Source organism: Bidens hawaiensis, unplaced genomic scaffold, assembly GCF_021521415.1.
Source record: "Bidens hawaiensis isolate Kalapana, Puna unplaced genomic scaffold, B.hawaiensis_p1.1 tig00019904_1, whole genome shotgun sequence".
Classification (NCBI taxonomy): Eukaryota; Viridiplantae; Streptophyta; class Magnoliopsida; order Asterales; family Asteraceae; genus Bidens; species Bidens hawaiensis.
Genome location: NW_027493020.1, coordinates 88,585 through 115,280, shown reverse-complemented (window position 1 = coordinate 115,280; position 26,696 = coordinate 88,585). Strand labels below are relative to the sequence as shown.

At 33.6% G+C, this 26,696-nt stretch overlaps 2 protein-coding genes across 2 annotated transcripts; one reads left to right on the top strand and one right to left on the bottom strand.

Moving 5' to 3' along the window:
• Positions 1 to 3,486: 3,486 nt before the first annotated feature.
• LOC143559435 (uncharacterized) lies at positions 3,487 to 19,914 on the bottom strand. The gene is made up of 4 exons (XM_077048015.1): positions 19,823 to 19,914; positions 4,718 to 5,475; positions 3,930 to 4,564; positions 3,487 to 3,837 (listed from the first exon to the last, which is right to left on the bottom strand). Exons 1-4 carry the CDS (start codon positions 19,912 to 19,914, stop codon positions 3,487 to 3,489), a joined length of 1,836 nt encoding a protein of 611 aa, XP_076904130.1.
• A 3,466-nt stretch (positions 19,915 to 23,380) lies between these two features.
• On the top strand, positions 23,381 to 23,924 carry LOC143559434 (uncharacterized). Its single transcript, XM_077048014.1, has one exon. The coding sequence runs from the start codon at positions 23,486 to 23,488 to the stop codon at positions 23,780 to 23,782; it is 297 nt and encodes a 98-aa protein (XP_076904129.1). The 5' UTR covers positions 23,381 to 23,485; the 3' UTR covers positions 23,783 to 23,924.
• The last annotated feature ends 2,772 nt before the right edge of the window (positions 23,925 to 26,696 follow it).

The window sequence follows — 26,696 nt, the reverse complement described above, 5'->3', positions numbered from 1 at the left end:
TTAATTCTAACAATAATTAGAATGATTAATATCATAATTACATTAATAAGTTATAAAAATACAAAAGTCAATATCATTGATTAAAATTTTATTGTGAATATGTGGAAATTAGATTTATGGAAGGTTGATGATATGGAAGCCTATGTGGAAAACCTAGGTGAAGGACATGTGGACAAAATTATGTTGCTTTAACATATTAGTTAGATTAGATGCTCGTTAAATCAATTACTATTGTTTGACTAATATTATACCAAATAACGGAATGTGTTAAATATAATAAACTAATATTTTAATTATTATAACAGTTAGGGTATGTTTGTTTGGAAGTAATGGAATGAAGGGGGAATGGAATGGACAATGGAAAGGAATGGATCATTACCATTTCTTTGTTTTGTTTGGTTAACCTATGGGAATGAAATGAATTATTACTTTATATTGTTTGGTATCCAAAAAAATTGTATGAATAAAATAGAAATAATAAAAACACTCATATCTCAAAATAATTTTTTTACAAAAAAAAAGAACAGCAATGGCGACGGTGGTGGTGTTAGTTCCGGCGAAGAAAATGGTGGTGGCAGTGGCGATGGTGGTGGTGAGGGTAGCGGTGGTAGCATTGGTAGTGATGGCGATGGTAGGGTGGCGGCGACGGAAGTAGTGGTGGCGGCGATGGTCAGGTGGCGGCGGTGGTTGCGCTGGTGGTAAGGTGGTGGTGGTGGTGGCAGTGGTGGTGGCCAGGCAGTGACAGTGGTGGTGGCGGTAATGGTCAGGTCGCGACGGTGACAATGGTTGTGGTGGTTACGGTGACGATGGTGGCGGCAGGTAGCGGTGGTTGCGCTAATGGTAAGGTGGTGGTAGCGGAGGCGGTGGTGGTGGCGACGGTGGCGGTCAGGTGTTAGTGGTGGCGATGGTAGTGGTGGTTGTTGTTGAGAAAGTCGGTGAAGGAGGAATGGAATGAAAAAAAAGAAGGGGGGTGGGAAGGAATGATTTTGATGGTATGGGATTACATGTGTAATTGTAGGTTCCCCGCCCCGGGGCGTCGCCGATCGATACGAGATCCGAACGATGTCTAGGAGTGCGGAATCCTCCTGGACTCGTTTATGGTCTAGAAGACGAAGAACACGATTACACACAAACACATACACGAACAAACACACGAATGGATAAACACATCTGCAGATCTTTTATATAATAACCGAAACACTTACATACCAAACATGAAAACAAATGACACGGCCGACCCGAGGAGCTCTACCTCGGGTCGTCCCACACGACTCTCTCTCTCGGTTTCTCTCTAGACAAATAAACTGATCACTAAACTCACTCAACTTTCTGGATTCACAAACCTAAACAAGACACACACATATATATATATAAACTTCACGGGCTTGGGCCTGTAGGCGAAGTTGTTATAACTTCGCCTATGGCGAAGTTATTCTAACTTCGCCTATGGCAGAAGCTGTTATAACTTCGCCTATGGCGAAGTTGTTCTAACTTCGTACTTCGTTTCCGCTGATCAGAATTGCATAGCGACGGTCACAAAATGCACCAACAGTAATTGATGATTCCATTCCATTGAGCACTTAAACACCACATTTTTCATTCCTACGTAATGAATCATTCCATTCCCTCTAGCATTCATACATACCAAACGCTACCTTAGGTTCCTATCCATATATAATGAGATTTTCAAATTTTAAATTGATAGGTCATAAAAATAAATTAATATTAGTAAAACTTAGAAAAAGACGTATTATGAACAAAAAATCACAATATATAAACATAATTTTAAGTAACAAACATATTAAACACCATATCGATTAACCGATAATTTAAAAAAAAATCATACCTTTAAACCCTAAATAGATTATGTGACACTCCGTAAATTAAGCCATTTTCCGTACAAATATTGAGCATGATTCCCTTATGTTAATTTCCTATAAATTAAATATTGTTAAGTTTAATCATATTTAGTCTAGCGTAATCCCTCACATGCACACTGCATTACATCTAAGTAATTTATAGTAATCACTCAAACTATCGGATATTAGCCGACGGATACGAGCGTTGGTGATAACTCGTTTAAATGACTTAAATTTATTTAACGAACCTGTAAGGTTTGGATTTTTATAGTATATTTATAACTATTTTATAAAATATCAAGTGACGAATACGAAACAAGTTACAAGCTTCTATTATTTGTTTTAAGAATTGCACGTACCGGCACATAAACTTACAAATTTTTAGGTAAATGCGAAAATCTATTCTCCATTTAATACCACCTAATCATATAGTCTTATTTCTAATCACTGGGAGTAAACATTTAAACACACCTAATTAACTAATTAGGTAAAGTACTAATTAATTAGAATTAACTTAAGACTAGCAGAAATATACGTGTAGAATGAAGGTTTATTTAATAAAAATTATCATCTAAACTATGAACACAAACTCACAGCCCCTTATGAATTTAGTTCCAAACAAACAACTACATATATACAGTTATTATATACATACACAATTATTTGTTTGTTCCAGACAAAAACATATTAGATTTTGTATCATAAATAAATATATAGTATAGTGCACAACCACTTCCATCATTTATGAGCAAAACTTGCAAGTAGCATAATTGTCGATCATCAACATACCACCAAAACCCCCCATTTTTCTTCATGTTTCAGCAATCATGCACCTGACAAAACCCCACGTCACATTTCAATCCAATGTACTCAACCATTAAATATTCAAATGTCTTCATCCACCAAATTTTTTTATTATAAACACCCATGCATGAGTTCTATTATAACTAGACTAGCTAGCAAGTGTAAGTATGCAAGCCAACCATATCAAACATAAAGTCTTTATACAAACCCTCCTCTCTCTCTCTCTCTCTCTCTCTCTCTCCTTGCGACGTACACATTTCCAAACATTCAACAGTCACTCTTGGTTTGCAATTTGCATATGTACACGCTCAATCAGTATAACATACAATCACTCTCGTTCTCCTACTTGCACCAGCCTCCCAAACCACCTTCCCTCCTTCACGGCTACATCCCCACTCCGCCACTAAAGGCCACCATTTAACCACCACCAAAACACCATTGACCCATCTCCGTCACCCCGTAAAGCCACCGCGACGTCACCGCAACACACCACAATCAACACGTCACCACCAACAACCACCTCCACTCTCCGGTGGCCTCCGCAAACCACCACCACGGAACAACCAGTGGCGGATCCAGGAATTTTTTTTGGGTGGTGCACTACTTTTATATGTTTCAATTTCACCGAGTCGGGTATATAAAATTCCGGGTCGGTTCGATGGTTCGGGAAAAGTTCATTACATAATAAAAATACGATAAAATAATAAAAGAGACACCGTCATTAGAAATTAAAAAACACATAATATCAATACAATAGTCTTTATGAATTAAAAAAATTCTTATAGTTGTTCCCTACGAGTCTTCATTTTTTGAAATCGTTGCATTACTTCTTCAACCGAAACTTGTTGGAGGAATTCCCTTCAATGTAACAAATGCAAGAATCGTTCATGTATTCATCACCCATCCTATTACGCAAATCCGTTTTCACATTCTTCATTGAAGAAAAACATCTTTCAACACTTGCCGTTGCAACCGGCAAAACCAATGATAACTTTATTAAACGATACACTAACGGATAATCAATGTGTAATCTTGTTTTCACCATCATTTTAGCAAGATCGCCTAAGCCACTCAAGTTGGCAAACCGCTTATCTTCTTTCACGTTAGTAATGTAGTGGCCAAGTTCATATACATGCTTCTCCTTTTCATCAAAATCAAAATCACATGGATACATCTTGGCCAAGTTTATCAAGTTTACTTACTAAAGGCACTAAAATTACAAGACGGGCTCAAAGAATTCATATTAGTAAGCAATTTAGTGGTTACCTCATTAAAGCGGCTTCCAAGCTCTTGAATTTGCATATCGAGAACCGTGTTGAAATTATTAACCACATAATGATGACGATTGGTGATACCGGTCTTCTTTCTTTTAAATCTCGGGTCAACATACTCGGCTTCCATATCAACCACTTCAATTTCATATTTTTCACAAAAGGATGTGACATCTTCCAAAAGTGAGTCAAAACCTTCAAGTCGATACCTTTTTAGGCCTTCATCAGTTAACTTAACTAGCTTAACTGCATTCAACATATCTTGATCTTTTCTTTGAAGCGCTTGACACAATGTGTTAGTAACACCCAAGATGTATTTCATCAAATGTAAATAAAATACAAAATTAAAAGTTTTTATGAATTCTTGAAGCCCACGTGATTCATTTTGGTAATTTGAAAACTCTCCCGATTTTTCTATATATTCAAGCACGTCAATAACACAAGGATATAAAGTAAGCAAACGGAGAATTGTTTTTTCATGAGAACTCCAACGTGTATCCCCAGCTCTTGCAAGTGACAACTCTTGATTCTTTCCACTTCCGGTTTCAACTTCCGAATTCAATCCCAAACTTTCTCTTTGACTTTCTCTTAACAAATCTATTCTTTTAAAAGATCCACCAACAACATTTACTAAATTTGATAATTCTTTATAAAGTCTGTAAATCTCATAATGTTTGGTTGCAAGGCCCACAACAATAAGTTGAAGTTGGTGAGCAAAACAATGAACATAATATGCCGAAGAATTTTCTTTCAAAATTAAAGCTTTCAAACCATTAAACTCACCGGACATGTTGCTTGCACCGTCATATCCTTGGCCTCTTACTCTACCAATACTCAAGTTGTGGCGAGCAAATAGGTCATCAATTGCAGCTTTAAGAGATAACGCGGTTGTTTCCATAACATGAACAAGGCCAATAAATCGCTCCTTCACAAATCCTAATTTATCAACATATCTTAAAACCACGGCCATTTGTTCTTTTTTAGAAATATCTCTCGATTCATCAACTAATATGGAAAAGACATCATCATTAAGTTCTTCAAATATCCTCTTTAATACTTCTTCTGCAAAACAATTACAAAGTTCTTTCTGGATTGATAGAGACGTCATTTGATTATTCCCGGGAGCATTACCCAATATAACCTTACCAATTTCTTCACTTAGTTCTCCAAAAACTTTTAAGAACTCAATAAAATTTCCCCTGTAAAGAGATTCTTCAGACTCATCATGACCACGAAAAGCTAATGAACCATTCAACAATGCTTTGGTAAGTCTAGCCGAAGCATGTAATCGGATTCTATATTGTTTTTTATGTAGATCTGTTCCCTTATCAATGGCCACAGGTATAGACTGAGCTTGGTTAAGTAAGTCTTTCCCCTTTTTACGTGCTTTGTTGTGAAAACTATTGATTTTTCCAACATGATTGCTAAATTTCTCCCGACACCTATTCCAACATCGCAATCCTTCACTTAGAAATGCATCATTTTGTCCACTTTCCTTAAACAAGTAACAATGCAAACAATACACTTTATCCGCTTTGACACTATATTCCAACCAATTTCCAAATTCACTAGTGTACCATTCCTCATTAAAGCGTCTTAATTTACCACTAAAATTTGTTAGAGGACAATCATGCCCGGTTGGTTGACATGGACCTCTAAGTAGATATGCCCGTCTAATTTCATCTTTTTGACTTGGGTAATAAGATGAAATTGGTTGCCTTTCGGAAGGATCCCATGGTAGATCATCCAAATTTATTTTTAATGGTTTACTACTTGAAGATGATGATCCAAGGTTCGATGGTTCACTTTGATAATATTTCTTCATATTCAAAATACCTACAAATCAACAATTTCAAACTAACAAATTTAAAACTAAGAAACTAACAAAAACTAACAAATTAACAAATTAAAACCAATAATCATTAAGGCTTTATTGTAACTGCCAATGTGTGTTGTTTGATTGAGCTTTATTTGTTTTATTCACATAAGTTTATTTAGTGTTGGTGAATGCAGATCAGCAGATGGTTATCATTAGATAATAGATATGCCATATACAATTATACCAAAATGTTCATCCATTTGCTTGCAGAGGTTGTTATGTTTTTTCATTATTATTTATAATTCTGAATAGGTGTAATAAAAAACATAGATGTAAGTTCAAAATCTTAAGCTTCTGACGGAAATAAAAAAACCTAGAGCTGGGCAATTCCAGCTCCTGAGGCAAATGCAAAGATCCAATCCAACTTAGATGTAAGTTAATTTCACATAAATTATTACCTTCAAAGTGGGAGCCGGGAGGATTCGAGACTGATAGGGACGGCGGTGGACGGTGGTCGTCAGTGGGCAGTGGACGGTGGTCAGTGGGCAGCGGGAGTGGCTGAGGGTGGACGGTGGTCAGTGGGGCAGTGGGCAGTGGGCAGCGGAAGGCGGTGGACGAAGGTCAGTGTTTGCGATTTGCGAAGAGACTCTGCAGCTGCTGAGCTGCTTTGCTTATGTTATAAAAAACCCTAACAGGCTAACATCAGTTAGGGACTTAGGGTAACTTAGTAAAAAAATATATATTAAAAACGGGAATAGAACTTGCGACCTCCGGGTTACAAAACCCACAAACTACCAGCCGGGCATGCACTTTATATGTTTTTAAGATGGTTCCTGTATAATTTATAGGGTGGTTCATTTATTATTTTCTATATATAAATACGCTATAATTTCGAAACTCGGGTGGTTCCGCGGAACCACCCGTTACTACCGTAGATCCGCCCATAGGAACAACCATCATGAACTGCCACCTCCATCACCAGTATACTACCACCACCAACACACTACTCACCATCGGAGCATCACCTAATCATTGCTTCAAAGCCGACTCGAGACACCACTAAAGTCCGCTATTAGACCCGAACACGGCCCAAAACGCTCTTTGGTGTCTTACCGTAAACCGACCGCGTTGGGGTTGTTAGCAATTTTCAATCTAAAGAAACGACTAGGAACGTGAATTTGGCAGGCCGAGCATCATGAAGTGGAAAGTAACTTAAGTTCTCTTATTTCATCATCCTAATCGAATCCGAATCTTAGAGCACTGCGAGCTAATCTTTTCTAAAACTATCTTTAAATGTTATAAGGAGTGTTTATGCTAGCTCTGACACCCAACAAACAAAATACTAACTAATACATTTAATAAGGCTAAAACTTGATAAGTATGAGTTTGGTTAAGGATTTAAAAAGGCTTATAAAACTTGAGTTAAAAACATGTTTAAAATGATCATGGTGTTTAATACTAATTAAAAGGTTTTTTTTGAATATAAATGGTGATTATGAAATATTAACTTAGATTGTATTTACATAGACCTAAAAATATCATACAATCTTATGTAAAAAAAGAGACAAGCTTTTATAGATTTATATTGAGATGGCGATATATAGTTTAATTAAGCCTAAATATGATTTTGAATAAAATAATTTTTATAGTTTAAAACAATCAAATATAAACATTATTAACGACAAAATAACGAAGAAAGAAACTTAAAGAAATACACGTGGAACGGAGAAAAGCGGCCTTTTGTGCGGTGAATTTTACTTAAATATATATTTTGACAAACATATATATGTATATATGTACACACACGTGCGCGTTAGAAGTAAAAATAATAATTTTTACGAGTTAAATGGCCGAAACATGATATAAAGTTGGTTTGGAAAGTTATGAACGAAGATATAGTTACACTAAAATATTAGTCGTAACTTAAAGAGATATTATTTAGAAATAGATATATACTTTTGATATATATATATATATATATATATATATATATATATATATATATATATATATATATATATATATATATATTACTCAACGAGCGGATTGGTTATATTTAAATGAAACCGACACTAACGAGTTACGCTCTTAATAATTATACAAGTATTATAAATATTTATATACAAAATTATCACTAACGAGATGTCCAATAATTAAACGAAACGGTCGGTTGGTGAAAGCAACCGACACCTTAAACGAAAACGGGTTGGTGAAAGCAACCGCCACAAGAAATGAAACGGTTGGTTGGTGAAAGCAACCGGCACGAACGAGCTAACGAAACTACTAGTTGGGTGAAAGCGACTAGTATAAACCGACTTGCGAGTCGATAATGGAAACTAACTGACCTTATGCGTTTAGGATGTGTGAAGGCAGCGAACTTCGGGTCTAAACTAAAATTGCTAGCGAACCAAATACTGAACTCATGAGGTGAGTTCACCCCCCTTTTTACTATTTTATTGTTTTATAAATCCGGGGTGGAAAACATACACAACTGCTTTTATGTACGATAATTAGAAATAAAACACCAATGCTTATGCGAACATGAGTTGAACTATGTAGTGCTAAAAGTCCCTTGCTTGCATACTATAATCATTAGCTAACAGAGTTAGCCACAGGAATATACGGATAGTACTATTGACGTTGACATTTCCCCCTATTTTAGGTTAGTCGCTCTAACCTTTGGTATTGCATCGAAACAGGGTGCGTATATTCCATCTGTGAGATTTGAACGGGGCAAAAGAATATAAGTCATGGTTTGGTTATAGGCTCAGGGTTCGTCATATTAATTCGTAGATTTAGCTAGTCTACGGAGGATCATCGTATTTGTTTCAACAAATTATCGTATACTTGTTTGTGAACTGATCCAATGATTTATGAATAAAGTGATTTCATATCAAGTCTCAAAACCTGTGAACTCACCAACCATTGCGTTGACTTTTAAATCGTATGTTTTTCAAGGAATTAACAATGCACATAAGGAATCATAAAGACGGGACCTTATTGTATAGATAGGATACCATTTTGATGTTTAACTACTATTGTTTAAAAACAAATTATGGTTTATGAACGCTTTTAAAACTATTGGTATCCTAATACAAGCATGTTGGCGATAATCATATGCTTACGGTATACATGACGTCACGCGCCCAGGCTTCCGCTTTGTCGGGGTGTGACAGATTAAAGCATAAATCGATTAATAGGAATAGATTAAATATCAAATTTACTAATCGTAAGTACAAAAAATCATGCAGTTAAACCCTAAATCCAATAACAGCGAATCAAATTAATGTTGTTCTTCACAAAATTCGATTAAACACTAAAATATAAATCATACCCAATAATTGCAAACGATGAACATATTTGACGTTGTTTGGATTATGAAACCGACAAATCATGAAGAACCGGTTATAGATGAGGCGAAGAATCTGGTTACAAACGATGGGGAGCGTTATGATTTTTGAACGAAGCATGTGCCTTTTAAAGAAGAAGCGATGAACAATTTAAACCTAGTAAATTTAATAAGTTTTTTTTTAATTCTAACAATAATTAGAATAATTAATATCATAATTACATTAATAAGTTACAAAAATATAGAAGTCAATATCATTGATTAAAATTTTATTGTAAATATGTGAAAAATAAATTTATGGAAGGTTGATGACATGGAAGCCTATGTGGACAACCTAGGTGAAGGGCATGTGGACAAAATTATGTTGTTTTAATATATTAGTTAGATTTGTCCCATTTTAAATTAATCTCTTACTGAGGAGGCTACTTTGGAAATGGGTCTCGGAAGAACAAAGACACCTGTCCTAATACGATGGCTCATGGCCCATAAAGTAATCAAAGGATCCCAACTAGGGAAGAACTAGATTATACGGAGAAAGAAACTAAATGGAACTCGAATGTTTAAAGTGTGAAAGATATGTCTAATCAGTTTTGTCTAAGAAAGAAAGCAACCTATTAAACTAAGGCATTGGTTATTCACACACCTTTGACTTACCCACACACCCTTTAACGTGGGGTTCCATATGATCGTATAGCCCATATACGATCGTATGTAGGATGTGTGGATAACCAAAAGGTGTACGAATAACATATCCCTAAACTAACGGCTGAAAAGGTAAGATCAAAGCAACCATGTGATGATGGAGAAACCACTCTGCTCTAGTGGATGGGACTTGGTCAATGATATAGTGGATCAAATGGAAGTCTATGAAGACATTAAGTAAAGACCAAGGGACACTAAATTTAAATCTTTCTTTCCTTGTAACTTACAACATTTTCATCACATTTCTTATCTTCAAACCAAAAATTACAACAAAATTCATTTTATTTTTTCTCTCTATTTCAATTAAATAATACTTTTTATATATTTTATCATTACCTTTTCTCTTTCTTTCACTCACAACCACTTTCAAAATATATTAAAAAATTATAGGGAATGAACAGTAGCTTTTCAAATATACAGAAAAATCACTACTTTTTCTAAAATATAAAAACTCTTCACTTACAACACCCTGAATCACTAAATTATAAAAACACACCTCACATAATATGAGGCGTTGGATGAGAATGCTTTTAGAACCTCTCCATGTCTATATTATTAAGGGAGAAGGTATTCCATGTAAAGGATATACACTTGGAACTAGAGGTGCACAAATCGGGTTCAAATGGAAAACCCGAACCGGTTCCAAACCGGTTTTTTCACACCGGGTTGTAAAATGGCACCGGTTCCAATCAAGAACCGGTTCGGTTCCCGACCCGAACCGATGCCCAGATATGCGAACTTTTAAGAACCGGGTAGGGTATGAACCGGAACCGGTTTTTACGTAAAAACCGGTTCCACCGGTTTTTTTTGAAATTTAAATATTAGAGCCGTCAGGAACCGGTTCCAACGGCTATATAGCCGTTTTTGACCGTTGGAACCGGTTTTTTAACTATAAATAGGTTATTTTCTTACTATAAATAGCAAGGTTTGTTTGTTTACTTGTTAAACCACTTCCAAAACTATAAAACACACTCCAAACCACAATTAACCTTAAACCGACAACAAATGGCAACCAATGATGACGTTGTTATGGTGATCGAAACAACAAGATGCCCCGATGTTTGGGTTCATTACGATTTGTGTCTCATGACCGACTCACATGAGTTGGCACGTTGCAAATATTGCTCGAAGTTTCTTAAAGCAGGGTCCAACTCGACATTACGAAAACATACGAATAAGTATTGTCGAGAGAAAAGAAGATTGGAAGCTAAAAAAACGGAAGTGGGAGAGTCGTCCGGCTCTACAACCCAAAAATAAGTATTCCCGGATTAAAACGACGGACTTTGTTTTTTATGTTTTAGTTGTTATGTTTAGTATCGTTTATGTTTTAATAATGTTTGTAATAGTTAGTTTTTAAATAAATAAAATGTTCGTCGTTATTAAAAAAGTAACAAAAATTAATCATGAGTAACAAAAGTAATTATAATAAAACAAATCAAAACTAAATATATAGGTTTGGGCATTAAAAAACCGGTTTCAACGGCTATATTACCGTTGGAACCGGTTCCAACGGCTAATTGGTGTCTAAAAAACCGGTTCCAACGGCTATATTACCGTTGGAACCGGTTCCAACGGCTAGTTAGACTTTTGTTTGACCCTTCAAAAAAAACCCGTCGGAACCGGTTTTTCCGGGTACGAACCGAACCGGTTCCAATTAAGAACCGGGTAGGAACCGGGTTGGAACTGGTACTGACATACAAATAGGAGAACCGGGTACGATTTTCGGGTACAAAAATACCCAAACCGGGTATTGTTCCAACCGGGTTGGAACTGGAACCGGTTCCGGTTCGGTTCCACCAGTTAGGTTCCGGAACCGGTTTTTTTGTGCACGTCTACTTGGAACGTATTGAATGATTTTCTTCCATCTACTCGGCCATTCTATAGAGCTATTCGACCCTTTTAACTTTCTTAACTCAAACATTTAGGGTATCACTACAGAGATTTTAGTAAAGGAAAATCATCAAAATAGACAAAAAAAAAAAAAAAAAAAAAAAAAAAAACATGTTGATCATGTCAAATAGGTATTGACTTTTAAGTGGGCTATATGGAAGCTAGATTATTGGCGTGTGGGATGTGAATGAGCCGGATATGGGTGTGTGTGTGCTGTGAAGAAGCCAAGTTGACATTAACTTTTACATTTGTTCAGGTGGGCTGTGAAAGAGACAGATTATCGGTGTGTGGGATATAAAGGAGTTGGATTATGGGCATGTGGGTTGTGAAGGGGCTAGATTATGGGTATGTGGGCTGTGGATTGTGGAGGAGTCATTTATACATATACTAGTCTATATGTTCATGTGATACACGGATTGAAAAAATTATTTTTAAAACATGTTATAAATTTAATCTATGAAATTTTAAAAATAAAATAAACACGTAAATAATATCTTAAATATGCATTCACAATTAAAGGTAAATAATAAAATTAAAGGTAAATAATAAGCACATAAAAATGCTTCAAAAATGTTACAAAATATTCAAATGAGAGTCAACTACTTAGTATGAACGCTGAGGATCTTTCGGAAAAGTTATGTTCGCATTTGAGATCCTCGTTACTTGAAATGAGCCTCTTTTGCAACCTCGGCCAAAACAAAGTTTGAACATAAAATTTAGTTCCACTAAAAAGCTTCCCCTCTCTATTCAATGAGCGGACCAAATTGGTTCCGGTTTGGTGCCAAAATCTGTCAACAAAATCGCCAGATAAAAAATAACTCAGAACAAAGTTACAAAACTTCCAAGGCTCACCCTCCGGGCAATTGAACACGAAATTAACAACTGAGCTTAAGAAAATGTTAATAATTTGGTAAACGTTTGAAGCTTTAAATATAACTGGTAGTAATTAGGGAGTACCAGAAAATACCGGTACATATTCCAAATGTTCCAATCCTGAAATACTTTATTATTTGGTACTTGTACCGGTACCTGGCAGCAAACGCTCATCTCTAGCCAACAATTGGCCCATATTGAAATTTTTGGCCTAATACTACTTGATCTGGTATTAATCAAAATTCCTAAAATGCCAAAAAAAAATGAAAATTCTTTTGATCAATTTAACCCGTTTGCAGCTGGTAACCAGCCAATATCATTCCAATTGCCTTATCCTCACATTACTCTTTCACTTTATTCAAAAGCAATCTACGATATTTTGACCCATATCTAATACTTTTGACTTTTAAACCAAATTTTGTGGTATCTGCAGATTATAATGAATGTTATTAATCTGCTGTGACCAAAATACCCATGTTAGAAAAATGACATGTAACTCAAAATGTGATTTTCTAATGCTTTTGGGTTTATATTTTAGATGCAGCTGACCAGAAAGATGAACAATAAAAAGGTGCATTGCGTGCTTGTGTGTGTGTGTGTGTGTATATAGGGTAAGGTTAAAATGAAAACCCACTTGAGTTGTGAAAACTCTAGAAACTCATTCTCAACCACATGTTTTTAATTAAAGTTTAAATCTTGTGGTCCACAATTAAAGTAAATAAAAAATGTAATTATAAATACAACATTTTCTCTCTCCTGAAAACATATATAAAAATTAGTAAAAAAATATTAAAAAATAGCAAAACATTTTTTTTCAATGTTTTGTGTTAAATGTTACAACATATATTACATGTAACAAAAAAAAAACGATGTTACATAGGGTTTTCGCGGGTTTTCACAACTCAAGTGGGTTTTCATTTTAACCTTACCATATATATATATATATATATATATATATGGGAGATGTATAGTTTGAAAACCCTCTTGAGTTGAGAAACCCGTGAAAACCCTATGTAATATCGTTTGTTTTTTTTTGTTACATGTAATATATGTTGTTACATTTAGTAAAAAACATCGCACCCCCTTCCAGTTACTACATACATGCCACGTAGTACCATCTTTAAGAAGAAGAAATATCGCAAACCAAAATTGATTGTTGCAAATGTTTGAAAATCTTCATTTTAGGCATAAGCCTTGGACTTGTGTGTGTGCTTGTGTAAATAGGCGTAATTGAATCAACAATAATAAAGTAATATGACATGTGCATTTGAACAACCACATAGGGCTCACATAATTTTTAATCATGCAACACTAAAGAAATAAGCTATAACTAACTAGTGCACTACGTCTAATGTCCTATCTTATAGTCATGGCTCTGATACCAATCTGTAACACCCCGTCTTAAGCGGAAACGCCCAAGTAAAACTTTACAGATTGTTCAAACACATGTGATAGTATTAAGTGACCATAATATCATTAATTCATTTAAAACATCAACTACACAAGTTTAAGATAAAGAAAAACACATTCAATAAAAGAAAAACAGTAGCAGCTTGTCCATTATTTTTGTAACCAAATTTTAGTGTCTTCTTAGCTTTAACCTCTAATAATTGTACCCGTAGCATGTATATAAAATAAAATGTCAACTAACAAGTAGTTGGTGAGAATCACACATTTTGATTTAAATTCGTAAAGAAATCATACAATTCTATGAACATGTGTAACAACGCAAGCAAGGTCCTTTCCAGTTGGTAACAAACAACATACTCAGATAACCGCACGCAAGGGTCCTTTCCCGATGGGGACAAGCCAACGTACTCAGATCAGGGTCCCTTTTCCACTCATAACATGATGGCCTTGAGTGAAAAAAAGGGGGGTGGGGGGGCGTATGATCATACTAATTGAAATCACCACTTGAAATCAACGCAAGTAAGCAAATAAACACAAAAGTCCATAATACAAATTATAGTTTGAATAACGAATAACTAAGTAAATGTTTGAGTAGGATATACATGCTACCCCCAAAATGTAAAAACGTTAAAAAGGAGGCGTGAGAAACTCACCTTTGAAATTGAAGAGGAAAATAAAAATAAAAGCCTAAATGTGTCAAAGGAACCGAAACGAACGATCCGCACGAACTATAAATAAAAAATAAATACGAAAAATTTTAAGTCTAACTAATGGGATTATAAAAGTTAATTATTGTCTAATTTTGTTGGGAATATATATTATTTTATTATAACTTTTATTATTTTAAAGTATAGATTATTTTAATATTATTTTTAAGCTTGACGGAATTTTAACGATATGTATTATTTTAATATTATAAATTAACGCTAATATGAAGTTATGGTATTTACAAGGCACGAATCATATCAAGAAAAAATAATTACGTTAACGAACTAAAGTTAACGAATTAAATGCTAACGAATTTTAAAGCTAACGGATTAATGTTAACGAATTATAAGCTAACAAATTCAGTTTAACGGGTTTAATGCTAACGAATTAAAGTTTAACGGATTAAAAGCTAACGAATTAAAGTTTAACGGATTAAAAGCTAATGAATTAAAGTTTAACAAATTAAAGTTTAAAGGATTTAAAGCTAACGAAATTTAAAGCTAACAAATTAAGGTAAATGAATTATAAGCTAACTAATTAAAGTTTAACTGACTAAAAGCTAACGAATTAAAATTTAACGGATTAAAAGCTAACGAATTAAAGTTTAACGAATTAAAGTTAATTAATTGTAACGGAATTATAAACTAATTTTAACGATTTAACGAGTGTGGAAGTTAGGTTTTAGTTGAGAATGATAAACTATAATTTATAAAAATTTTATATAGTTTAAAAATAGTATTATTTGATTTATTATGATTTTTAAATAATTTATTTGATTTTTAATAATAAAGAAAATGGGTTTTAAAAAAAATAAAGAAAATTGATGCAATCACCCGAGTTCGAACCCGGGCCTATTGTTTAACAGCCTTCAAGCTTAACCACTAGACCAAGCTATGGCTTTGAATAACCTTTCGTTTACTATAAATATATTCCTTTCCTTTCCTTTCATATATTATTATTAGTGTGTGTGTGTATATATAAAACTGAGAAACTTACCAGATCCTTCGTTTGTGGTGCATGCTCCATGGGTGAACCAGTATCAAACTCAAATCGTTAATTCACCAAAAGCTTCTTCAATCTCCCTATTTAGTTTTTCAAAATGATCAATTTTCATGAACTTGTACTTATACTTGGGCATATAGCAGATTTTTATAATCTAATGTGCAACTTGTGTGGCCCCCAAATTTCCTCAAGAGTGTATCTTTTGTGTGTTTTTATTCTCACATTCACTAAATTCCTTTTCTGATGATATTGTCTCATCATCTTCTTAAATTCATATAATATAAAATTAGTATGGGTTATTAAATAAAAATTGTTTTGTTCTCTGTAATTTGATATATGAAGTTCAAAATTAACACCTACAAAGTATATTTATACTTAAGGGTTATCTCACCTCGCAAGTTTGCAAAATCTGAATCACTTTTAAAAAACATATGAACATATAAAAAAGTATAATAAACCGATAAATAGTTTGAACAACTACTCTACAAAACGCAAAACAAACCCTAGTTTATTTATACCACGATGGCTTTATAGGAAATATATTTCTAGTTTATCAATAAAATTACTAATTCCAACCAAAGTATCAAGTATATATGTCTAGCTTAATTATTTAAGATTTAGATTGTAGGTGTAAATAACACAAATGCAAATAACATCCAAACCCACAAAGCTCATATAAACCTTAAAAAATGAAAACTTAAAATGTTTGTAGTATACAATTAGATAAACTAACCGTTTCATGTGAAGCCACATCCACTTAGATGGCATTCAACAAAGCAAAGTCAAATGCTATATACAAAGTAAACAATTATGTTAGACAAATCAACCCATAACCAATTTAGAAAATAATTCAACAAATACAATGTTCGATTGGTTTGAGTTACGTTGTATCTCATACATAAGTCAGGTAGAAATTAATTCAAAAAGGAAACATGTGAAGCAGGTCAAATAGGTTGACAATCATACAGAGTATTTTAATTTTAATACATAATATATCTTATGATACACTTTTTAGTAATTTGAAAATTATTTCTTAAAAAGCAAAATTTTAGCCTAAAACAATTTTTAATCAACATCACTCGGTTCAACTTGACTTAAAATTTTTTTGCTTTTTAACCCCTAAGATATTTTAACCCCTCGGTACACGGTACATCTACCTGTACATACACACCTAATTAACCTCCACTATTATTCAAAGTAAAAACATAATAGTAACAATTGATAATTGATTACAGGCAGAATTCATACCTGAGCTAGCTGCACTAAAAGAGACATGTAACTGACATTTGAAGATCATAGAACTCAAAAGTCAAACCTGCAAAACCAAAGATTGAATATTAAAACAATATGTAAAAATGTCTTATAAAAAACAAAATGGTAAAACATAAAATGAAAAAAAAAATCGTATCAAAGGAAAAAAAATCACTTGATTTAAATTTAATTAAACATGCAGGTTACATATGGTATTGACCATTGGTCTACGTAGCCATTTGACATATTAGCAACCCAACTATTTTTGAATCGTTTAGCTATTAAAAGAAAAGTTGTTTTTAATAGGTTCTGAAAAATATGGGAAACCTGAAAAGTTGAAAAAGTCAACAGTGTTTTGGAAAGACAGATTGTTACCTTGTTGGTGAAATGTATAGTTGACCAATATTATGTCTTTCAAAAGGGTCTTCACAGGTTAAAAGAATGTTTTATTTTGAAAAGATGGAAAACAGTTTTATCACTTTATGTAAGGGAAAATAAGAGATCCTATACCTTTTTATGAGATCAAATGAAAATTGTCAAAAGAAGAAAGAAAAGTTGTTTTTGTAATTTTTTTTAATAGGTTTAGAAAATATAGAAACCTGAAAAGTAGAAAAAGACAAGATTGTTTTTGGGAAGATGGCTTTTTATCTTGTTGGTGTAATGTATAAATTTTATATTGTAGAATTTAAATTTGAAAAAAAACAAAAACAAAAAATGCATCATATGAATATAGCTAAAAAACAACTTAAATTTTCAGACAATTAGGAAGAGTACGAAATATTTAACTTTCATACTATTAAATGTGTCAAAATGTTATAAAGAGTTTTTTTCTTCTTTTTCCTAAAAACATTATAGACATGAATATACTAAGTTGTATATTTATCAAATATGTAACAACTTCAATTAACACTTTGTTATGATGGAATGTAATTGATGAATATTAGTAAACGGGATCAATATTAATGACATGAAAAGTAAGATGTGAATTATGACTTAAAGTTTTATCCATTTGACATAAAAAGCAAGATGTGAATCCATGTCAATCCTCATTGCAGCCACATAATGTGATATTCCAAAATACTGAATACAAATTTACAGAATAATCAAAATTAGAAATAAATTAGTGTAATTGTAACTTACAAATTTTTTTAAAAGGATTGTGACTTACAATTTAATCCATTTGAAATGAAAAGGCAAAATCCAAATCTATACGTCCATCATCATTGCAGATCCAACATAATGTGTGATTCTCAAAAGCTTGACAAAAAATTGCACAATAATAAGAATTAAAAAATAATTTCGGTAAATTAAGAAAAATATAAATCAGCCTAATCTAATTTCAACCATAATTTTGTTTTACCAAATGTTAGATAAGTACCTGCTAATAATCTAAATATTGATTACTTCATAAGGTAGGTAATCTTTATGATCTGAAATAGAAACACAAAATAATCATATTTCAAATTTGGGGGTAAAATTAGGGTTTCAAATTGAGAAAAAGATTTGGGTTTACCTTAAGCAGTGGCGCGTGACAGTGGATGAGGAGAAATCAAACCGTGTAAAGAAATATGATGATGGATAATAAGGAAGAAATCATTAGAAGTTGATATGAAGAAACAGGGAAGAAAGAAAGAGAAAGGAATGGTGGGTATGTAAAACAGAATTAGGGTTTGGAATATTGAATGGACACATACAAAGCAAACACGTTAGTAATTGGATTCTGGAATGAACACGATAGCATTTGGAATATTGGGGTGACATCTGTCCAAACCATTTCGCTTTATTATGTATGTCTATGTATATGTAGGGTTAGGTTAAAATAAAAATCTAATTGAGTTGTGAAAACTCTAGAAACTAATTCTTAACTACATGTTTTTAATTAAAGTTTAAATCTTGTGGTCCACAATTAAAGTTAATAAAAAATGTAAACATATATATAACATTTTCTCTCTCCTGAAAACATATATAAAAATTAATAAAAAAATGTTAAAAAATAGCAAAAAAATGTTTTTTTTTTATTTTTCGATATTTTGTATTAAATGTAAAAACACATATTACGTGTGTAACAAAAAAAAACAAAACAAAAATGATGTTACATAGGGTTTTTACGGATTTTCACAACTCAAGTGAGTTTTTATTTTATATTTCCCCTGTATATGTATATATATATATGTATGTATATGTATGTATTGAGATTGAGATGCCCTTCTTTAATTGGTTGTTTTGAATTGCCTATTTGAACAAATGTAAGATTAGAATTAAATTTTTATGATGGTTGAGTAATCACAATATATGCTTCACTTTTGGAACCATTTCCTACTTAACCATATCCATTCCTTCAATTAGTCAATTGTTTTCTTTGAAATATTTTTCAACTCAAAACAGTTTTTCATTCTTTAAAGGAAGAACGTTAATCATTCGTATCCTATGAAACGTCTTCCAGCTTAGGCAATTTTATTAGAAGTGGTTCGCAAAACTAAATGCGATATTGAGCATTTGATTTGAAAAGTCCCACATATGCAACTTCCTACACATATAATTAACTTTCAAAGCTACTATTGATTATTCAAGGATTTGTTGAATTGTTTCAGTAATTTTCTAATCGACGCCTTTTGGTATTTCGAACATGACGTCGGTTAACATACAAGACTTTTCATTTAGACTTTATAGTACTTCTCCACATGACATTCTCTTTACGAACACAATTTTTTTTTAGAAAAATTAGATTTTAATAATCCAAACTATTAATCACTGGCCACTAATAATCCCAACTAACAATTTGACCGCTGGCAATCCCAACTTTTATTTTTATTACTAATAACAATCTCAGTTTAACAAAGTATTAACTCCGTTAGTTATCGTCGTTAAGTTAAGGTTAACTTACCAAAATACCCGCACACCATTCCGGTCACCATCTCCGGCCACTGCCTCCGTCACCAATTCCGGCCACCATTTGGTCACGTCTCCTGTCACCATCTCCGATCACAATCTTTGGCAACACACCAGTTCGCAGAACCCCATTTCTGGTAGAACTATCATCATCTACACCTACAATTTGCCAATATATCTACTAATCTATTGATCCGACTTATTAGGAGCACCGGAAAACCAAAGTCGCTGCCGGGTGCGGGCGGAACCCTAATGCCGCCACCAACTACATCCGTCAGATCAGGTCCTGCGCCGCATGAACCGACAAAAAGACTAGACACCGATCTGGCCGTTAACAGCAACTGTAACCACGATTCCGTCGCTTGTCTATTGTTCAACAAGCACCGCCAAGACCATGTAACCACCACGAAATCGCCACCGATCAGAAACCTCCACCGGAAACCTTGTTGATGATGGGAGAAGGTGATGGTGGTCGAATGGAAAGATTGTTGACAGTATCGGGCCGGAGACGGTGAAGGCGACGATGCAGGCCGGAGATGGTGACCGGAACGGTGCTTTTTGTGTTGTACTAATTAGGTTAATAAAGTTATTGGCAAATTTTATTTAATATTATTCATTTGTTGGTAAAGGGTATTTCGGTTAATTTAACACGAACTTAATAACGGTAATTGACGAGCTCATAGTTCGTTAAACTGAGATTGTTATTAGTAATAAAACTGAAAGTTGGGATTGCCACGGGTCAGTTTGTTAGTTGGAATTATTATTAGCCAGTAGTTAATAGTTTGGATTATTAAAATCCAATTTTTCTTTTTTTTATCTGTGGTAGTACTAAGATTGAGTTAAGTTTAATCAACTGTTCAATTAGCATTTACAAGATTTCTCTCTAGAACTGTTGCATTTTTAACTTTTTCAAGATAACGTGAATATACTTAGTGGAGAAATAAAATTTTAAGACGGATAGACATGTCTTAATATATCACTATTCTAAGCATTTTATGAACTCTAGGTCATTGATTATAAGAAACATTTTGGAGCTAGGATTACTAGCCAGGATTTTCAAGCTAGTTTGGATCCTTCTTTTATATGATCATAAGTCTTCAGCAAACAAGTTTATACGTTTGTACTATGTACTCATTAACTCTTGAAACATCATGCCTTGTATTTTCTTTTGATATGACTCAACAATTTGATCATTTGCCAAAGGAGATGCACCCCCCCCCCCCCCAAGAACGACTAGGTTCATCGGTGTCAAAAATCATAATATTCTCGAATAGATGTACACCCCACAAATTCTAATTTGTGTATCGATGTTTAGTATGATTCCACTTTGGTATAAAGTAAATATCAATAAACTAAAATGATTGATATATAACACTAAGTTCACCAGCATATCGAAGAATAATAGTCGAGAAGATTCAGCTATTTGCTTTCAACTCAAATGGTGTTTATCACCTACACTCACCTTTGTGGTGTTTGTTAGAATAATAATATGGACGTAGTTACACTAGTTGGTGAGTTAGTTGGTTGATAATAATTTAACTACTATAAGAGAACTACATTTCATTTTCATATATCACATTCTCTCTCTACACTAGATTACTTTCTCAAAACAATTTAGTGTTATTCATGATCAAATGATCTAATTTTCGTTCAAATTTACCCCCACCATCATTTTCAGATTCTTGCTACTTAGAGTATGTTTGGGATTGAGTTTGAAAATGCTTATTGGCTTATTGGTGTTTTCAAAAAGTCAATAGATTAAAATGTGTTTGACTTTAACTTTTTGAAAAGTTTTTCAAAAGTATTAAATCCTGGCTTTTCAAAATGGCTTTTTGAAAAAGCCAATAGGCCAATAAGCATTTTTCAAACTTAATCCCAAACATGCTCTTAATATATTTGAGTTGAGTGAGTGCAAGTTTTTTGGTGTCAAGTATGGGCACTGGCGAAGCCTGGACGAAAACATCGGTGGCCAGACTTAATACGTATAAAAGCTTTCATAAACTGAGGTAGTCAAGCTCAAACTTTTCGAACGAAAATGCATAAATTTAAAATACTGGCAAAAGAAAAATGGGGGTCGCTGGGCCACAATGTGTGGCTAGCTATAGCTTGGTCCACTTTGGAGGATTTTGATTTTTGAACAATGCATATGCTTGGAAATATGGCTGCAGTTTGAAGTAATATGCAGGCATTCAGCAGTTAAGGTGCCATATAATAATGATATAATATTCGAATTGACCGATTCAAAGAAATAAATGAAAAGTGTGAGAAGTTTTAGTAGCTTACACTACCCGGTATTTATTATAAAAATAATAAAATATCTTTCCAGAAAAAATTTAATATATTGTAATTAAAGAAGGTTAATGAATTTGGTAATAATATAATATCAATCAACTTTGTAAACTAATATTTCCCGTTGGTTCTGTGTACTTGTTATATGCGCATAAAGCCGCCTCAATCTTGTTGTAGTAGGTGACTATATATACTACTAATTATTATGGGCTGCTGACGCTTTATAAATCTATATACTTTGGTATTTCAGTTTTTATGTTTTCTTATTCAAACAGACAAACAGTCAGAATCAATTTGTTAATTTTTCAATATTTTCTCCGAGCAAGTTGTATACTAGCTAGTTGTTCAGTTGGTTCATTATGATAATAAAAAAAAAATACTTTTCTAAAAAAGAACACTTTCTAACACATTAGTGATCATTTTCTAGTATAAACGTATTATACACCAGCTGGATTGCATTTTTGACTAATTGAATTTAAGGTGTATATCTTGATAATCCTGCTTTCCCCATTATCACTTTGCTAGTGGTATCATTATCACGTTTAAACACCGTCATGTTTGGCTTCTTTTCATCCTTGGATTTATTATTACCAAATTACCCTTCAACCCCATGCTATTTTTATACCTCTCGTTCTCATTACCTCCTCTACCCTACCTGGCTACCCATCTACCTTGCCTACCATATTCAACATGCTTATTAATGCACCCGATGCTAGATCTCACAGCTGATTTATTATTATTGTTATTGTTTTTTTTATTATATAGTATCTTGACTAAACTTTGTCTTGCTCTCCAAACAAGACTAAACATATTCTAAGAGCATTCTTAGTCAATTCTTCATCTTTATCTCTATAATTATACTAAAAACACTATATTTTCTTTCTCATTTTCAATTAAATAATATATTTTTATACTTTTATCATTATCTTTTCTCTCTCCTTCACTCACAACCACTTTAAAAAACATTATAAAATTATAGAGGTGAACAGTGTATTTTTCCAAATTTAACCATGAAAAGTAACATTTTCTTTCTCTCCCTCTCACAACCATTTTTAACCTTCTCTAAAATATAGAGAACTCTCTCACATAATTTAAAGAACCCATGAGAAATGCTCTAAGCTTGTCATATACAAATTGTAAATTTGCTCTCTCAATAAGGGCAAAAGAGTCAATACCCTCCAAGTAACCTCAAGCACTCATTCTGGTGCCTCTATTTCAAACTATGTCCCATAATCCTACAATCCTCATATATACAACTCAATGTCACACTTTCCCATTTATTCATCAAATGAACACAAACAAAGATCATTAAAGATCAGATCTTTGTCATAAACAAAACATTTACCATTCTTCAAAAATCAACCCAATAATGGAAGGGTTGATCCCATTTCTTATGCATGCCATAAAGAAACCAAGGCCACACAACAACTACCGGTCGGTCTCGGTCTCCGCCGGTTCCACCCCTAGCTACCATGTTCTCGTAGGAGCTGATGCTAAGATGGAAGAGTCTTCTCACCGACGAACCAGATCGGAGTTTCATTCTCCGGTAGGCGAGTTCCGCGAACACAGATCAGGATTTGGTTGTTTGCCACAATCAAAAAGTTACAAGAGAAATTATTCAGTTTCAACCCCAAACACATACCGGTTTTCTAAAACAAAGAATTAGTGAATCAAAGGTGGAATTTAAAGGTCTTTTTTTTTTAAATGAAATGTTTGATTGTATGATTATGCATGTATGTATGTTGTAATCTTGTACAATGTCATAAATAGATGATTACTAAATCTATGAACATAATCAATTGTGTTTTGATTGTATGATTGGATACACGCATTTCAATAAGAAGGATCCATGTTCTTTGAATAAGTTGAAACTTTCCCAACAACTCTTTATGGGTCATCTAAAAAACATTGGGTTAGTTGTTGAACCGCTTACTAATCAAAGGAACAGGAATCTTTTCTTTACACGTATCCTTTTTATTTTTTATTTTGTATTTTCTCGTAGAGTTTACACCATCTAGAAGCAATCCATAAGCAGACACTTAAAAAAAAGTTAATTGTCATTTTAGTATTTATGGTTTGTCTAACTACACAGCTTTAATATCATTTTTGAATTTTTCGCAACTGGCTACTCAATGTTTCAAAACCTAGCCATTTTAGTACTTTTTTTAACCTCGTTTAATTTGTCCGTTAAGTCAGAGGCATAATGGTAACTTAAGTTATTTTATTTATTTTCTTTTCTCTTTTAAACTCTCTCCCCCCTATTATATTATCCCAAACCCTAATAATATGTCAACCCATTTCACCTTCATCGATCACTCACAGCCGTCATCCCCTTCATCGATCAGTCATGGTGGCTTGCTCATGCGGTTCGCCAACCATTATTCGAACCTCTTGGACGTCGTATAACCCCGGTCGACGATTTTATTGTTGTGCGAGACCGGTATGTTGCATTCCCAAATTTATTATTACCAACCTAATTATTGTTCATGTATGTGTTGTTGCTCCAATTTCTAACCTAATTATTGTGAAATTGGAACGGACGAAACTGTGGGTTTGTTATATGGCTTGATTCTCCAATGTGTCAAAGAGCGAGTGCTATTATACCGGGCCTTTTGAAGTCAATTAACGAACACAAAGAAAAGGCAAGAACCATGGCTAAGACGAACTCAACTTGAAGAAATTGGAAGAAAATTGACAATGGAGAACAAAAGGCTCAAACAAGTGTTATGCATTTCATGACTATTTTTCATTTCGTATTATGTATTTAACTAGTTTTTCTACCTGGCGCGTTGCACCAGGCAGTTTGCAAAACCTTAGCGTTGAAACCTGGGCGTTGGTAAAACCCGAGCATTACGACAATGAGTCGACACGAATTCAATCAGGACCAACCGTGTTCGTCATGATATGGACACCATTGGTAAAATTTGAGGGTATAAACCAAAAAATTAATTCGTCAAATTAACATATAAAAACATTAACATATAAGAAAAAAAAAATATTTAAGACGATGTTTATTTGGTTGGTAAAACCAGGCGGTGGTAAAACCCACGGGTTGTTGGTCACGAGCATTGAGGCGGTAATTTGACACGAATTCAGTCGATTTTGATTACGTGCTTTACGGTGCCGCCGCCGTGTTCGTCACGATATGGACACCATTGGTAAAATTTGAGGGTATAAATCAAAAAATTAATTCGTCAAATTAACATACAAAAACATTAACATATAAGAAAAAAAAATATTTAAGACGATGTTTATTTGGTTAGTAAACCCAGGCGGTGGCAAAACCCAAGGGTTGTTGGTCACAAGCATTGAGGCGGTAATTTGACACGAATTCAGTCGATTTTGATTACGTGCTTTACGGTGCCGCCAAATGGCCCAATAGGCCACTTGCTGCACCAAACATGTAAATTATATATAGTAATAATTGAAAAACTAATGCAAGTATGCCTAATACAAGTTTGATTATTATGTAATGGTGTTGTTTGTAATCTATGTATCAAAAGGTATGCTTGTGTTAATGATGGATGTTTGGTTATTTATTGAGTTTGTTTGGTTGTTTATAATGGTTGAAACATAATGAGAATTTTGTCAAACAATTGTATAGAAAACAAAAACTTTTGTCAAACCATAATGATACTTTTGTCAAACCATTGTCAAACGATAATGGTTATTGTGATTAAAATTTGTCAAATCAAGGGATAACTTTCCCTTGTTTGAGGAGCATGTAATCTGGAAAACAAAAACTAGAAATGAAAATTATCCTAACACTTGCAGCTAACCAAAACAACAACTACTCAAAACAACTTACCAAAATAGAAAAGCTACAACAGCAGCTAACCAAAATTGCAGCAGCAGCAGATCCAAAACTGTAGCATGAGCAGATCCAAAAACAGCCAATCCCTGCAGCATGAGCTGATCCAAAACTGCAGCATGAGCTGATCCAAAACTGTAGCATGAGCAGCTAACCAAAATTGCAGCAGCCAATCCAAAACTACCAATGTGACATTCGTCAATTTTCGATTCGTATTCGTATTTGTAAGCCCGAACCGTTGGGTCGTTTGGATATTTTGTCATTATTATTTAATGAAGCGTTCCCGACATTTAATACTCACCGTTCGTTCATTTATTTCTATATTCAATACGTTCGTTCAATTTAATTATGAAATCCCGAACTTTATCGTTAATCAAGCTTACGGGTTAAAAATGTAATTATCCAAAATCATAAACATTTAACATAAGATATAACAACTAAAAGTGTGAGGGCCATTTCTGTAATTTACATTTTATATTAAAGTTATAAAAGTTCTTAAACTCTAAGGGCCAAAATGAAACTATATTTAAATTATATTATTATTATTATATAATCAAACCCTACCCGCCCCCTTCCCCCGTTTTTCCTGCCGCCGTCGCCGGCAAGTCCCAAACACCCTTCAAACCTCAATCGTTGACCCGTTTTGTTTGTTTAACGAGTTATATCGTTGATATTACATCGTAATCAACTTATTAATTACATTATAACAAACTTCAAACCGCGGATTTGACCCGTAATCGTCGCCGGAAATCACAGAATCACCATTAAC